Source organism: Galeopterus variegatus, unplaced genomic scaffold (genome assembly GCF_000696425.1).
Source record: "Galeopterus variegatus unplaced genomic scaffold, G_variegatus-3.0.2 Scaffold707, whole genome shotgun sequence".
Lineage (NCBI taxonomy): Eukaryota > Metazoa > Chordata > Mammalia > Dermoptera > Cynocephalidae > Galeopterus > Galeopterus variegatus.
In genome coordinates, this window is record NW_007726818.1 from 354793 (window position 1) to 371863 (window position 17071).

At 40.1% G+C, this 17071-nt stretch overlaps 2 protein-coding genes across 2 annotated transcripts in view; one reads left to right on the top strand and one right to left on the bottom strand.

Moving 5' to 3' along the window:
- The window catches only part of LOC103589597 (uricase), a 72609-nt gene that overhangs the window by 28800 nt on the left and 26738 nt on the right, over positions 1–17071 (bottom strand). The gene's annotated exons all lie outside the window — the stretch shown is intronic.
- On the top strand, positions 12113–16475 carry DNASE2B (deoxyribonuclease II beta). Its single transcript, XM_008571624.1, has 3 exons — positions 12113–12270; positions 13813–14010; positions 16003–16475. Exons 2-3 carry the CDS (start codon positions 13890–13892, stop codon positions 16341–16343), a joined length of 462 nt encoding a protein of 153 aa, XP_008569846.1. The 5' UTR covers positions 12113–12270; positions 13813–13889; the 3' UTR covers positions 16344–16475.

Sequence of the window (17071 nt, forward strand, 5' to 3'; positions counted from 1 at the left end):
ACCCACTGGGACCTACATTATCTTATCTATTCCTAACAACGATCCTGTGATTTGGTAGAGAGAATCCCTATTTTAAAATAAACTAGCTCAGAGATGTTAAGTGAGCTGCCCAAAGTCACACAGCTGACAGGCAGACTGGTACAGTGGAAAGAGTCCTGCTGAGACTGAAGAGGCAGTATACCAGGCAGAACTTACCACACACCAAGAGATATCCCTGCCCAAACCGTCCTGTTTTCTAGCAATCAGTCAATTTTTTAAATGACAGGGGATTATAAACTCAGATGGATTCTGTGTTCATGGCAGGGACGTTTAAGTTGTGAAGCAAGGGGAGAATGGAAGGGTGGTTGCTCTTAGGGCAGGATGAAAGTTCAGCTTTATTCTTTCAACAATGGGACACTCGTTTGTTTGAGTTGAACATTGACTTTTCTCAGGACATAGAACATTGAAATCACGAGTACTACGGGCTTATTTGTGGTCCTTTAAAACCATATCACCAAAGGACTGTTTTTAGTCTGTCTGCAAGGAAAAGGCAATAACTTTGTCATGGAAGGAAAGGAAACAAGGTAGGAAGAAACCAGCATTTAATGAGCACCAATTACGTGCGAGGGGCTGTGCACATAGCCTCTCACCGAATTCTGACAGCACTCTATGAAGGTAGAGATCCATGAGTCCCACCTTTAGAAAAGGAAGTTGAAGCTCAGTAAGGTTAAACCATTAGGTCAAAGCCACATGACTAGCAAGAGACAGGACCAGGCAGCCATGGAACCCAGTTCTGCCTGATTCTTTTTACTCTACTACTTAGCTGTCTCCCTGATTTATAAACATTATAATGAAATTCTTTGTAATGGAGTTTTACCTACTACATATCCACTTTATTTCTTTGATTAGACTTGATTCATTTTAAAGTCCACATAACCCCAAAATAAAAGTCTCTGAAACTGTTTTCATTCAATCCATACATTCATCACTTCTATTTATTTAGCTCCTCGTTGGTGACAAGCACAGTAGCATGTGTGCCGAAGTAAACAAGGCAGACACTGTCCCGCCCTCATAAAGATTATACACTAGATTCTGCAAAGAACCAAATAGTTAATATTTTAGGCTTTTCAGTCTGTAGGATCTCTGTTACAACTACTCAATTCTGCCATTATAGTGTAAAAGCAGCTATACATAATACATAAATGAATGGGTATGGCTGTGTTCTGATAAAACTTTATTCATAAAAACAGGCAGTGGGCCAGATTTGGCCCACAGGAGTTTTCAGACCCTTGCTCTCCAGAGGAAGACTCAAAAGTAACCAAATAATTAATAACACAATGTGATAATTATTCTAATAGAAAATAGTATAGTGAGTTCTGGGTATATATTGCAGGGGCACCTAAACCAGACTGAGAGATCAAGGATAGCTTCCAGGAAGAATTGTCATTCTCAGAGCAACTTGAAGGATGAGTAGGAATCAACCAAATACAATTTTCTGGTTCTCTTCCACTTATTCTACATATGTTTTCCTTTAACCACATTTCTTATGAATAATTCTTTATTCTACATATACCTGAGTTATTTGCTTGTCTCATCACTTTTCATCAGGGTAATTCAAGTCCTTTCCCCTTCCTCCCACAAGTACATCAATTTTTTACTTCAGTCTGCCATATTCTAGATTTTTTTCAGTCCACCAATAGTCTTGTAAAAGTCTGAACAAAAACAAAGCTGAACTTAAACAGATGAATTTTATAGTATGTACTTCAAAAAGCTATTGAAAATAAACAAAGCCAACGGCCCAATTCCCAGGAGTCCTCACAGGATGGCTGAACTTTGATGAAGGCAGCATAGACCAGAGTCTGAAGGAACCCAACTCTATCAAAATCTCAATAAATTCTCACACATAAAGCTTCAAGGAACATGAACTCACAACCAAAAATCAAAAGTATACACAATAGGAAGGTTGAGAAAGAGCTGCAGAAATATCAGATAGCAAAGTCTGACCTGCAAAGAGTTTAGATATTGAAATTAGATTAAAAATAAAATAATACTTGTAATATTTTTAATAGAAATAAACGATTAACCATATGAGCAAGAAACAAGAGACCATAAAAAAGACCAAGTAAATTTGAAAAATAACCCAACAGAACTTCTAGAAATGCATTAATAAGTGAATTAAGAAACAGATTAAATACAACTCAAGAAAGAATTAAAATATATACAATTACAAATTGTCAATTAATAATTTAAAAAATTTTTAAATTAAAAATGATGAAAAAGAGGAATTAGTTATTTGGAAGAGATTGATTAAGTAACAAATTAATGTTGCCAAATAGAGAATTAGGGAACTATCAGGTAGATCCAAATACAGAATCAAGGATTAATGTATACACACAAAGAGCTAGAATATATGAAAGAGGCATAAAATGTACTAGAATATGATATGTAGAAACAAAGAGAGAAGATGTACTAGAATATGATAAAGAGAATGTGGAAGAGGCACTATTTGAAGAAACTAAGACTGAGATTTTCCAGAATAATTAGATAAGTGAATGCAAACCTTTGGCTATAAAATAAGCAGCCCATCACCAAGTGAAGAATTTTTCCTTGTTCACTATATTTTGCCAAATTACAATCAAGACACTTTCTACTATTTTTAGGGGTAATTGAGTTATGAGGAGTCATGGTATTTTGATAATAATATACTACTTGGGCTTCAAAGGCAGGTAATATTGTGAAAAACATTCTGTCCAGGTTGCATTTTCTTCACCCACCAAGTACATGACTTTCTTTCCACAACGTTACTTTCTGTTTTTAGTAAAAACTGGGGCACCCTGGAATCTGGGCTTTAGGATAATGTCGAAATCCCTGGAGACCCTCAATGTCTGGTACAATGCTTGACACAGTAGTGATTGTGTAAGGAAAGTTGTTGACTGATGACCAGCATGATCAGGTCAGCAACAACCAGTGATAAGAAAGTTTATTGAAAGTGACATCTGAAAAAAAAACCAACCTAACAGTGTCTTTCCAAGAAACTGGAATTAGCAAATACTACCCTAAAACATATATCCCCCAGCCACCTTACAGGAAAGGCTTAGATTTAATAAGAATAATCTTAGCTAACATTTATGGATCATTTACTACCAGACGTTCTGCTAAGCATGTAATGAGAAGAAGAAAACAGGAATTATTTTATATTCTCTTCAACAAAATATCTTTAGCCTACATAATTAAAAACAAGTAGCTTATATTCTCTAAATGCATCAATGAATCCAATGCCTAGTGTGTTCAACTATTACCATTGTAATACCAAAAAGCTTCACAAGATAAATAAAATAAATACATAAAATTAATTTTATTTCACTTTAACATGGAAAAGAAAACTTTATGTTGTAAAATTTTTTTAAAAATTGACAAAAAGTTTGGGTTGTTGAAACCCTTTTTTCTTAACACAGTATGTATAAAACAAAATTATACCCATGGAGAAATGGAAAGAAAAATGTTTCTTGGTTTAGTCAGTTTGGTCTGCTTCCTGCAGGGGGCTGTGAATCTACCAGATACAGCATAGCCTTGGTCTCAGGTCAGTGAGTTTCAAAATTTACGGTACACCAGCATCACCAATACGCATATTAAATATCTAGATTCCTGAGCTGGACTGGAAGAATCCTGATTTGGCAGGTTTGGGATGAGGCCCAGAATTCTGTCTCTTTGCAGGCACCACAGGTAATGTGAATGAGTAGTCCAGAGTGTCCCCACGAAACCCTGTCTTAAGAGAAACACAGTCAAAAGCCCTTCCTTTCTAAGAACCCTGAGAATCCTGAACAAGTCTAGCTCAAACACAGAAGCGATAACAATTTGCAAGGGTCTGATTTGGTCTGGATCCCCTACATGACTGATCTGGATCCATAATCAGAGGGACAGATTAGAGTCATCATGATTTTCAGGCATGAGGTAAGCTCCTAGTTAGTATGACAGTGTCTTTAATAATTGATTCAAAAGCATTATACATTTAAAGAAATTCTTTTCATATGTCTGTCTACTCCTTCCCTACTCCAAAAAGAGATTGTCTCACCTTTTTATAGTTGTTACGAAAATGTGCCATTTTCCCTTGGCCTTCAACTGCAGTTTCAGTTTCAAGAAGAAGAAAGAATAGTTTGAGCAGAACAAATGTTTGCAACGTTTTTTATTTAACCCAAAGAGTGAACGGTCAATATGTTTACCTGATTGCATAGCAGCCAATTGGACACTGAATCCTCTTGAAAGTGGCTAAAACCAGGCGGGTAGAGAGGATATATAAAAATGTTTAGTAAAATACAACTGAGTTTGCTCTTGATTTGAAGCAACCCTTTGATTTGAAGTACTCTTTAGCAACTGTTTCCTTAAGATAGAGATTATTATAAGTGACAGATCCTAATTATTACGAAGACATAAGGTTTTGTCATTTCTGTTTAATGTGTGAACTACATGCATTTGCTCTCACTCAGAGAGAGTCAATCAGGAGGGAAAAAATATAAAATATATTTAATGTAACATCTACTTATCAACATGGAGTTCCTCTGCCCACTGAAATTCATACTACACAACATTCACTCCAAAGAGTTAGCAATATATCACTTTTTTCGTTCCAGAACTTTTTGATGACTTTGCAAACCAGTTGACAATTCAGCACAAATGCATCTGGAGTCACGCTGGCATGTTGTGACAGAATCACACAATTACGTGGGATTCATCCCACTCTGAAAAATGCCTGGACAGCGAACAGCAGAGGTAAATGGAATCAAATGTCAGAGCCAGCACAGACTGGGAGAGACTTGAAATTCAGACTACACAATTTATGGGGAAAGCTTCCTGCTGTGGTATGGAACACAGGTGACAAATTGAAAATGGCAGCAAGACGTCTAAGAACAACTCTTGCTTTGTTCTTCCTTGGCCTCTTTGGGGTCCTCAGGGCAGCAACAATATCATGCAGAAATGAAGAAGGTGAAGCTGTTGATTGGTAAGTAAATGAAATGTAAGGACTGGTGTATGCAAATATAAAGCCAGAGTGTGGGAGGCAGACTGGCTTACTGTGAAGTTCCTGAGCAGAACTTCCAACCTGCTTCCTCCCTTTAAAAAGAAAGGGTATTGGCCCCGTGGCGCACTCGGGAGAGTGCAGTGCTTGGGTGCGCAGCGGCGCTCCCGCCGCGGGTTCGGATCCTATATAGGCATGGCCGGTGCGCTCACTGGCTGAGCGCAGTGCGGCCGGTCACAAAAAAGACAAAAAAAAAAGGTATTAAAGTGTGCAAATGGGCCAAATTCCTGGACTGGAGTGAGGGATTTTCCCCATGAGAAAGAGCTGAGCTGCCCCTCTGATTCACTGCTCTTAACAGAGAAACTGGCAGGCATGGAAGTGGGATTGAGCTGACAACTTCTGCCAGCTCAAAATTTCCTTTAATTACATTGTGGCTTTTCCTAACAGAACCCTTCCAACATCCTTTTAGAGACTGATAAAGGATAGAAGGCAGATTACTTTTCTTCTCAAACTGCATTGCACTTCTCTTTATGAGAACCAGAAGGAGGACTTGATCACATACAGCACTATCTGGTTAACCTAGGTTTGTTAGGCAGCACCAGGAGCTGTTGCAGTGGGTAACTGGTCCCTTGTATACAGAGACTAAACACCGAGTTGTATTATAGTCATAGATTCTCCTAAAGCTTTGATCACGTTTTCACTCTCTAATTAGGGTGTTTAGGTTTCTCATTATGGTTGGCGTCAAGCTTTGTATAAACTTCAGGTTAGGGAACACAGATGTACTCATTCACCCGATCTTTCAGCAGTTACTGAGCTCATACAAGGCCCTATGCTGAGTTTTGAAAATATAAATGTTAATAAAACATAGTTATCACCCACAAGCAGCTCACAGTATGTGGTAAGGGCACGTGTCGGGCACTGGGGAACACAGAGCCCAGAAGGCTTTCCCGAGGAAATAGTTCTTGACCTAAATTCTAAGAACAATTGTGAAGTAGCTAGAAAAAGAAGGGAGGTTCAAGGGTATCTCAGGCCAATGAAGAAGCAGTGAGGAGGTACAGCAGCAAGAAGCAGCCTGGAAATTTGGAGCTGCAAGTATTTTGGTATTGCTGGAGCTTCAGGAGAATGTGGGAAAATGGCGGGAAGTGAGGCTTGAGAGGCAGGTGAGGGCCAGGTCATGTAGAGCTGTGCGTGCTGAGCTGTGGGGTTTGAACTTGACACTGAAAGGGAAAAACTAAAGGACTTCAAGCAGCGATGTGATATGGTCAGATTTACATTTTAGGAAGCTGACAGGCAGTACTGTGAAGGCTGGATGAATGGGGACCAGTTTAGAGTCACTGAGACCAATAGGACTTTTGCAGCCTTCAGGTGAGAAGAGGTGTGGACCTGAGTTGAAGAAGTGATATCAGAAATAGAGAGGAAGGAACACTCTGGGAAGACTTGGTAAAGGATGGGCTGCAGGGGGTAGGAAAGAGGGAGAGGTTAAGAAAGACTCTTAGGTTTCTGGCTTCTTGTGACTGTGGCTACGTTCCCTAATAGTGTGGGATGACGAAATTTAAAGAAAAATATTAAAAACTTGTTTTCAAAAACATGCAGTTAGAGGTTTCTGGGTCATCTTTGTATTTTGATTTATCTGGACCTCAGCATAGAAGTCTGGGCTAGAAATAGATTTAGGAATCTTCAGCATATAATTAGAGACCCAGGAAAAAATGTTTAAAAGTACTAGTTCTCAACAGGTGTGTCATGGCACACTGATAGTCCACAAACCCTTCATTGATGGGCCACCAAATCGTGACTGATATATAAAATTTATTTTTGCCACAACTGAATGGACATATTATTTGGTAATATCTGTCAGAGAGAATATAAGCACCTTATTGCCAAGCTGCTACAATTTACTGAAAGAGTTAAAGGGCAGAGACCATCAAGTCAACACCAGAGAAAAATTTCACATTTCCTGCCACATGTGAGGACCTGGCTCTGTGAATAGGAAAGTATACAACGGACGTGAAGAGTTCACTTAAGTGGAAACGTAAGATTGAAGAGAACCAAGTGAAAAATATGAAGCTTTTATGGGCAGTTGGAGACACTATTGCTTGGTAATAGTATTTATAATACAATGTTGTATTCACTGTGACTGTTTAGGGGTTAATTGTGGGGTTCATGCTCTTAAAAAGTATTTGGTTAGACTAGTGGTTCTCAACTGAGGGCAATTTTGCCCTCAGGGGACTTCTGACATGTCTGGAGACATTTTTGATTACCACAAGTTGGAGGTACTACTGGTACATAATAGGGAGAAGCCAGGGATCCTACAATGCAGACAGTTCCCACGACAAAGAATGATCAGCTCATAATGTGAATAAAGCACACTGAGAAACCCTGGGCTGGGTGATCCAAGAATGCCTAAATGCTATATGGGCCCAACCACCTCTCCTCCCTGTGAGATACCCAAAGGAGAAATACAAACAGGAAGCAAATGGTAAAGAAAGGGCCTACTTAATTAGTTGGTCTTGGCCCTGAACTGTCAATGCAGAGCATTGTGATAAACTGAGCTGAAGAATGTGGTTTAGGCCAGAGGCTCAGGTGAGCCTCCTCTTACCCCGAAGCCCAAACCCAAATCTCATACCCAGACAGGCAGCTGCAAAGAGTACCAGGCACTTATGGCAAAAGAGAATCCAAGACTTCTGTTGTCTTAGGTCTGGGCCTTGGCTTTCTCCCCACTGCAGCCATATGGACTGTGGAAGCAACATAGAAAGACACTGTGAATGTTCATGGACTTCTACCACAAAGACCTCATCCACTAGGCCCATTGACATCTTAGAACATATCCAGTCAGAATTACATTTCCTTCTCTGGGGAGGTGGGAAGATCAGGGTGAAGAGAGCGGGATACATGAGCAAATCCCTTTCCTTAGCAGTCTTTTGTGAAACATAAGAGAGATATTTTTGTTTAACACATTGACTGCCACTAGAAAAGCAGTCAATAAATGTTATTAACTCATAATTATTTCCTTATTAGGTTTACCTTTTATAAATTACCTAAAAGGCAAGATAAGGAAAGTAGAGAGACTGGGTTAGAGTACTTGTACCTAGACTCTACAATCCAAAGCTGGAGGAGGAGTGAGCACCTAATGAATACCACCGGGAGTGTTTTGGGAAGGACATTACAACAGCTCTATGAAGCATATGCCTCCAAGGTATGTTAGTTAATCTTTTATCTGAATCATGTAAAATGCATAAAGCAATCCAAAGCTTCCAAAAACTTTTTCCTACTCACTCACCCAACCTCCAATCCTAGCAACTTGAAGTCAGTTAGCTCAGAACTAGCCCAGGACAACTATCGGAATCAATCTGAACAAGACCTTAGAACATATCTCATCGTACTCTGCAGCAATGCCATATGGTTGGTTCACTTGGCACCATGCCCAATGGTATTACTGGAAAAGGTGTGAACTAATTGTATATTGAAGTCTTGGGGCTGCCAAAACTTCTGCCAATTCACTTAAATTATCTGCTTGATAGAAATAGGAAGAGCCCTTTTCTGCTACAAGGCTACAAGGCAAATACAGATCGGTGATCAATATGTCATGAGTTATGGGTTGTTTACATCGTGGTGTTAATGAGTGGTGTTGACCCAAGAAAAGGGTTCTACTTGGTCTTCCTTTTAATTAATTATTTTCAAAATGGTAGACTGAGAGCTTAGGCTTTATTTAGTTCAAGGCCCTAGAACTAACTTGCCTGAATGGAGATTAAACCTGCTATCTGGACTTCATCAGGCAATAAGCTAACCAACTAAACAGACATAGGTAAGTGGCCTGCTGGCTCAATATGGGCAGCCTCCAGATGTTCCAGGCACCATATGCTGCTTTTCAGTGACAACATACTGCTCTCCAACCAGGGGTGACAATAAACTCAAGCAATTTATACTCATGCATGCATTTCCTAACAATAACTTACAGAAAAGTAAATATATAAAATAACTCAAATGTCTATAATATGCTGGGGTCTCTGCTGATCCTTTACATATATCAAGTAATTTAATGCCCACAGTAATACTGCTTTAGCCTCTAGCGTTATTACACATGTGTATCTGAGTATTTATTCAAAATGTGCGTGGATCTGTCACTGTATGTGGCACTATTCATTTTATTCACCTGCCATTAAGACCAGCCTCAGAGCCAAGTTACAAAGTTAAAACTTACTTGTAGGCTGTTGGAGTACATATGATGTGCCAAACACTGTTTCAGGTGCTTTAAAAAAAATTTTTAAATCTCAACAGCAACCCTGTTTTGAATAAACAGACTATTATGTAAAGTGAATACTGCCTGCAGCTATTTCTGCTTTCCAAGGTTGGAGGTGGGGATGGGGAAGGAACATAACCTATCAGCGAAAACAAATGCCTGCATTGTTCCCTTCTCCATCTCAGAGACTTCTGGGAGAGGGAAAAAGAAAGAGTAACACTGTAAAGCCTCTGTCATTTACCTTACTTGGAGTAGATGGTCCTTAGTTTGGCAGAATACAATAATGATCTCTGGAGGTGCAAAGATAGCCCCAGAGCCTAGGAGGGAGAAAGAGAGAGCTAAACTGTTCCGCAAAACAAAAAAGGGGTGGAAGGGAGTTAGGAATTTAAAAGAGTAAGAAATATGGAGGGAGATTGGAGTAGGGCATTGTGGTGATGATGTAAAACTATTCAGTGTTTCCTACATGATCACACACGATGCCTCAGGGATTGGCTCTGGGACGAAAATGACAGAAAAGGGGCTGATTTCCGTATCCGACTATCATGGAGCCAAAAGAAGAGAGCAACAGCAGTGGGTGATATCAGTATGACACTGAGCGGTCTTTGGAAGCTGGGATTACATCCCAGAAATGACTGTTAGAATGTAACTCCTCTACCCCCGACCTGTAATTGAAGTTCGAATAGTATGGAATGCAACATCAGAGAAACTGGTTTTAAATCTCAAGTGTCACGGTGACCAAGGCCAACAACTGAGTTACATTTGGAATTGTTTCCCTTCTCTTGCCTTTGCAAATAAGAACCTTCCATTCATTTTAATAATATTTATCAAACTATATTGCTGTTGCCTACATAGATGGTCCCAACTTATGTTCGACTTTGCAATGGTACACATACAACCATTGTTTTTCACTTTCAGTACAGTATTCAATAAATTACATGAGATATTCAGTACTTTATTATAAAATAAGCTTTGTGTTACATGATTTTGCCCAACTGTAGGCTAATATAAGTGTTGTGAGCACATTTAAGGTAGGTGAGGCTAAGCTATTAGGTGTATTAAATATATTTCTGACTTACAATGTTTTCAAATTACTATGGGTTTCCTGGGATGTAACCCCATCCTAAGTTGAGGAACATCTGTACTTGCCTGTCTATATTCCCTGCTGGACTGGGGACAGAGACCCCTCTAGTTCAACATCCAATACTCAAAACAATACCCAACATGTATTAAAGGAATAAGGCTGTTCAAGGCAAACACATCTACATTTTTTTTTTTTTTTTGTCTTTTTCGTGACCGGTAAGGGGATCGCAACCCTCGGTGTGGTGTCTCCCGCACACTGGCCATTCCTATATAGGATCCAAACCCGCGGCGGGAGCGCCACTGCGCTCCCAGCGCCACACTCTCCCGAGTGCACCAGGGCTCGGCCCACATCTACATATTTTTAAGTCCATGACCTTTTCCCTTTATCAGTAGCCTCTCTTTCCACGAGGCTACAACCTGCTTAACCTTAGCTGGCTGTTACACTCCTGGTTAGAATAACAAACTTCATGTATCATAAAGAATAAAATTCCTCAGCAGATCTTCCCAGCATCCCTCCATGTTGCACCCAAAAGGTACACAAATGGCCTCCTTAACACATTCAATGCAGGTGCATAGACCAACGAACTCTGCTGGAGTCCTCCAGAGAAGCATGGTGATAAGAATGTCATTGTGTAGCTATGGTCAATTACGGAAAATGAAGGTAAGGACACAGCTTACTCTCCTGGACATTCCTAAACACACTAGTCCAGAATGCTACACAGACTATGCTGTACATTTTTTAAAAATGTTATCAGGTTACATCAAGTAATTAAGCAACTGTGAGAGACTCAGTTATTGACTTTTTTTTTTTTCTGAGAGAAAAGCAAGGGGCTTTTTTAAGGAGATGGGATGTCCTTTCCTGCTTTTAATTATGCCACTGAGTTTTTAAAAATATCAACATTATTGTCAGGGCCGGCCCGGTGGCGCACTGCTACAGTGTGCCGCTTGGGAAGCGCGGCGGCACTCCCGCCGAGGGTTCGGATCCCACATACAGACCGGCCGCTCACTGGCTGAGCGAGCTGCGGGAGCAACACCGAAGGTTGCGATCCTGTTGCTGGTCCCGGCCCAGTACGGGCGCGACACTGAGGGTTGCAATCCGTTGCCAGTCACGAAAAAAGACAAAAAGAAAAAAAAAAAAAAAGAAGATTCCAAATTCAAATACGTTCAGGAGGCAGGCAAGTGATGTCAACAAGTGAAGTGGGCTGAACTAAGAGGTAACTGGAGGACACATACTCAGTCTAAAGGGGCAGTTAACTTCTCAACTTGCCTTGTAGGGATACAGTTATATCCCTCTTTCATTGGGCTTGTATAATTGGGTGACTCTTCTGCCAATAAATAAGCATCAATTTCTTACCACAAATTATTGCAAATACATTTCTTCATTTGATATTTTCTCTTTCAACTCTGTTTTTTAGACAGCTTTTGAAAATAGCTTAGCCAATTAGCAGCAAAGACACCACCTGAAGCTTGCCAGGTGACAGTATAGTTTAACAAGGTCAAATTCCAATTTAGCGAATTTGCATTCTGCCAGAACAAATTTTCCTTGTGGTTTCAATATGAAATTCCTCTTAACGCTTTACAGGATGGCTGCCCTGGCTCCCCTTTTGTGGTGGCTTATCATCAATAATGGTGTGTGCCTGAATTGTTTTTGAAATCTTCGAAAAATGAGCATTATCCTTGTGATTATTAGTCTAATAAAACATTAACCTAAAGCATAAATGGGCTTAAATGTTGCAGCTTTGAATCCTATTTTTAAAGGAGTTTGGTTTCTGATTTATCTGTATTAATGTATTTTTGGTAGGTTTACTGCTCTGGAACAGAGTCCAGGGGTTCTGGCTGATTCATTCCATTCCCAAGTTTCCTCCAATTCCTGAAGAAGGCTATGATTATCCACCCACAGGGAGACGAAATGGACAAAGTGGCATCTGCGTGACTTTCAAGTACAACCAGTATGAAGCAATAGGTAATACTAGAGAAAAAAGGAGGTAGCAATGTTGAAGGGATTTGGAAATGTATTAAGAAATGTGTCACTTCACTTATTTATCTACTTAGAGGCCCTCTGATGCCTAGATTCTAATGTGGCTTTGACAAGGTGAAACCTTCAGCAGGCTTACTTACTGGGCCTTAGTTCCTGGTCTACCAATGAAGTCACTGAACTTGATCAGGGGAATTAGTTTTGAATGTATTCAGGGGCCAGGTAGGTAAAAAAAATGGGTGAAGCAGACAGACGGTTACACGGGCAATGGGGACAGTGATGAGCTGGGGTGTTAACTCTCCCATAGCTTCAGTGAACTCCATCATATTGTGGTTCTACAGGAATACAGGCCTAATGATTGCAGATCTCCACAAGGATCCAGAAACTTAGGGGATGTGTTGTATGTGTGTGCATACGCACGTGTGTGTGTGTGTTTATGTATGAGAGAGAGAGAACTCCTGATTTTTAAATATGGGCTCAATCTTATTTTAAAATTTTACAGACACATGTTGCCTGTAGGCTGCCAACATGACACCTCTCAGCCAGATAATCTTTCTTTGAGACCTCAAGCTCAAATAGCCAAAAATACTTGGATTTGGCAAACCATGGTGGGGGAGGAGGAGAAGTAGGAACACTTTTACCAATCACTTTTTTTTTTTTTTTTGTCTTTTGTCTTTTTCCGTGTCCGGCAACGGATCGCAACCCTCAGTGTTGCCCCCGTACCAGACCGGGGACCGGCAACGGGATTGCAACCCTCGGCGTTGCTCCCGCGCCTCGCTCAGCCAGTGAGCGGGAACCGGTCTGTATGTGGGATCCGAACCCTCGGGCGGGAGCGCCGCCGCGCTTCCCAAGCGGCGCACTATCCAGTGCGCCACCGGGCTGGCCCCCAATCACTTTTTACTGAGGAGATTGCTTAGTAGCATTGAAGAGTGACTTGCCGCTAGCCACAGGAGGTTTAGAAAATATTTCTCATCAAGTTTCTACCTTATGGCAAGGATCACACAGCTTCTAACCCAAGTTAAGCCCTAGTCTAGCCAGCTGAGTTCATGTAATGATTAGAGAGCTGAGTATCACATAAATAGGCGTGCATGCTGATGAGTTGATTATTCTTGAAGCTGGATGATCAGTACAAGGAGTTCTCTACTATCGTATATGCACATATAGGAGAAAAACATAATCTCCAAGGCCAAATTACCTGGGTTCAAGTATCAACTCCATTAGTTACAAGCTTTATAACATTGGGTGTATAAAGTAAGTTCTTAGTTAATTCATCCATAAAGTAAGGATTAAATGAGTAAAACCATGTAAAACTAATAGAACAATGTCTGGAAAGCAGGAAGTGCTCAGTAGGTGTCAACTATTTTAACTAAAAGTCATTTGAAGGCTATTGGTTTAAAGAAGGGAATACTTGTATTTTGAGGTTTTTGTTTTGTCTTGTTCTTTAATCCACAACAAGATCTATAATATTAACAACAGGTATTTCCATTTGTGTTTTAATTCTCAACTCTTCTTTACTGTTTCTTGATTCAGATTCTCAGATCTTGGTCTGCAACCCAAACATCTACAGCTGTTCCATCCCGGCCACCTTTCGCCAGGAGCTCGTTCACATGCCCCAGCTGTGCGCTAAATCTCATTCATCAGAGATCCCTGATCGGCATCTCACCACTCTGCAGTCAGCCCAGGGACAAAACTTCCTCCATTTTGCAAAGTCTGATTATTTTCTCGATGGTATGAAAGACCATGACAAACAATATGCTATGTAACTCTGCTGTTGGACTTGCTATGGATTGCTTAGAGGAAATATTCTGATTACTCAGGGGAAGAGAAATAGAAGAGAAGGGAGGAAAAAGGAAAGAGGAAAGTCAAGGATCAATTCAAACATTTTCCTGCTCCATTTGAATAGGAGCGTTGCTGATCTGACCACAAAATATCTCGCAACAAGGCAGCCAGGGGAAGCTCAGTTTCCAGCCTCTGCTGGGCATGGAGCCACAGCCGTCTCCTCTTCCTCCATTGCCTACACAGTGATTTTAAAGCTTCCTTACTCTCAAGTCCTTTAAACGACCCTGCCCCCCCACTCATAGCTTCACTTTCTCCTTCATAAAGACAACAAAGATCACTAGAGAGAAACCACTTATATTGCACCCTGACCCCTCCAACAATCTTATCTGTTTTCCTTCCTTTTAACCGGGTTTTCTCCCATCCCAACAGAAGAGATGTGCCCCCCGTGCTCTGGAACCTGCAGTAGCTTCAGAATACCTTGATTTGTCTACTTGATCTCTCCTGCTTCAACTCTCTTCCCTCTTCTGTTTCAACTCTCTCACTCCACAGGCTCCTTCCTCATAGCATTCATGACTAAAAACCCTCTCTCAATTCTAAATCTCCTAAATTTCTGTTGTTCCTTTTTTCTCCAAATTTCTTTTTTAAAAAACTCTTCAGGACCTTCACTTGCTCAGTGCTCCTTCACTGCAGTCTTGCTTCTTTCTGTAGACACTTCAATCTCTGCCCAGTCACCAGTGACTGTCTTAGATGACCTTGCTATCTTCCTTGCTTATTTCCTTCTTTCCTTCCTTTACACATTGAATAAAATTTACTGAATGCCTACTACTTGCTAAGCCCTATGTTAGACCTACAGATTCAAAACTAACAGGATAGAGTCTCTGCAAAATTTGGCACTGATGAAACCCCTTCCTTTCTGAAACACTCCCCTTCACTGATTTTGGGGAGTACACAGTCTCTTGGTCTTCTCCCCACTTCTTTTAAGTGTCTTCTGCCAGGTCCTCCTCCTCTGACTACTCCTTAGGTGATTGGGTTGCCATGTAGTACTCTGCTCTTCCTTATGTCATTCTACATACCCATGCTGGGCGATTCCAGCATGCCCTCAGGTGATTCCCAAGTCTGGATCTCCACACCAGATCTCTGTACTAGGTGATGTATTCAACGGTACATAGGACATTTCCACTTGGAGGTAGTACCACCACACCAAATTCAACACGCCAAAATCAACTCATCATCATCCCCGATAAACCTACTCTTTTTCTCATATTCTGCAGTCACCCAGGCATTCTAGATCTCTTCTTTTTCTCACTCCTCTAACAAACCATCAAATTCAGTCAGTTCCATGTCCTTAGTGACCCTCATATTTATTTTATCCTCTCCAAACTCTCTGCCACCACTACAGTACAGACCTGTGTTTATTGTCAGTTGTTGTGATGACCTTATTCCTTCCCTAACTCCTTTCTAACCCACCCTATCCAATTCATACTGCTCATTGCCTCTCAATTAATATTTATAATCATAAATCAGTTTCTATTAATCCTCCACTAATACTCCTTTAAAAATTCTCCATAGATTTCAGGAAAATCTAGGCATTTTAGCATGGCTTACAATGATCCCTAGAAACTATCCCATGATTACTTCATTATTCTTTCTGAAGGTCTTTTCAGGACAAAAATGTATATCATTCCTTTGCTTTTATGGAACAGTAGATGTTTGCAGACACCAACACCATCCTAAGAATGATGATAATAACTTTTATTTGCATATCACTTAGCATTTTACAAAATGTTTTCCCATCCACTATCTCATTTATGTTGTTGTTGTTATTGTGTTTGTGGCATCCATATTCAGGAGAGAATGATGATTTCCATTCCTGAGCATATTTTCAGGGACTTATCTAAGTGTAAATACCAATCTCACTATCTTTCTCCTTATAAAACCTAGACATCTTTGCAGCATGGATGGCTCAACAGTTGAAGTCACACTTGCTAACAGAAACCTGGCAGCGAAAGAGACAAGAGCTTCCTTCAAACTGCTCCCTTCCTTACCATGTCTACAATATCAAAGCAATTAAGATATCTCGACAATCCTATTTCAGTTCTTATCAGGATCATGCCAAATGGTGTATTTCTCAAAAGGGCACCAAAAATCACTGGACATGTATTGGAGACCTAAATCGGAGCCCACACCAAGCCTTCAGAAGTGGTGGATTCATTTGTACTCAGAATCGGCATATTTACCAAGCATTTCAAAGATTAGTTTTGTTTTATGAGAACTGTAACTAAACTTGGTGAAAGGACACATGTACTATCATTGAAAACATTGATAATGGGTCTTCTTCCATTAGAGCCATTCTTTATACATTAAAAGCCTGTTAATATCCTCACAATCTATATATTATCAAATAAAACATTTTTGCCCATGGCTACCATTATTTATTCTAATTAGTGGCAATTTATCTACTTTGCCATAAACATAACATAGTTTATGATTATATACCATAAACTACTGTACACAACTAAAATGAGAAGAGAGGGAATGAAAAGAAAAATTTTTTCCAGGTTAGTCAACTCCAATTGTTCATGAATTTACTGGTCATCTCACAGATTAAATTTCATCTCCTTCACAAAGACTTCCCTGACTCTGTAATGAGCAGAAGGAACAACAATGAACAAGATAGTCTCTGCCCTTAGAGACCTCATAGTTGACTCCGTCCTTAGCCTCTTCTAAAACCACTTTTAGATGACTTTGGAGAGTTTTTGGAAAATTACATTTATTTAATTTGTGTATGACAAGCAGGTAAGAGGAATAGCAGATCCAACATATGATGTTAGATGACTTTGGAGAGTTTTTGGAAAAATACATTTATTTAATTTGTGTATGACAAGCAGGTAAGAGGAATAGCAGATCCAACATATGATGAAATTGGTATCCCAAGGGATCTTGAAAGGCTTTATGATGGGTTCAACCAAATAATACTAAATAGAATATGAATAATGTAAGGTTCTTCCCT

Bases quoted from the DNA above. Each gene is read 5' to 3' on its own strand.
- DNASE2B (XM_008571624.1), top strand. From the start codon at position 13,890: ATGCCCCAGCTGTGCGCTAAATCTCATTCATCAGAGATCCCTGATCGG. The intron at 14,011-16,002 runs GTATGAAAGACC...TATAAAACCTAG, and splicing joins GTCTGATTATTTTCTCGATG to ACATCTTTGCAGCATGGATG.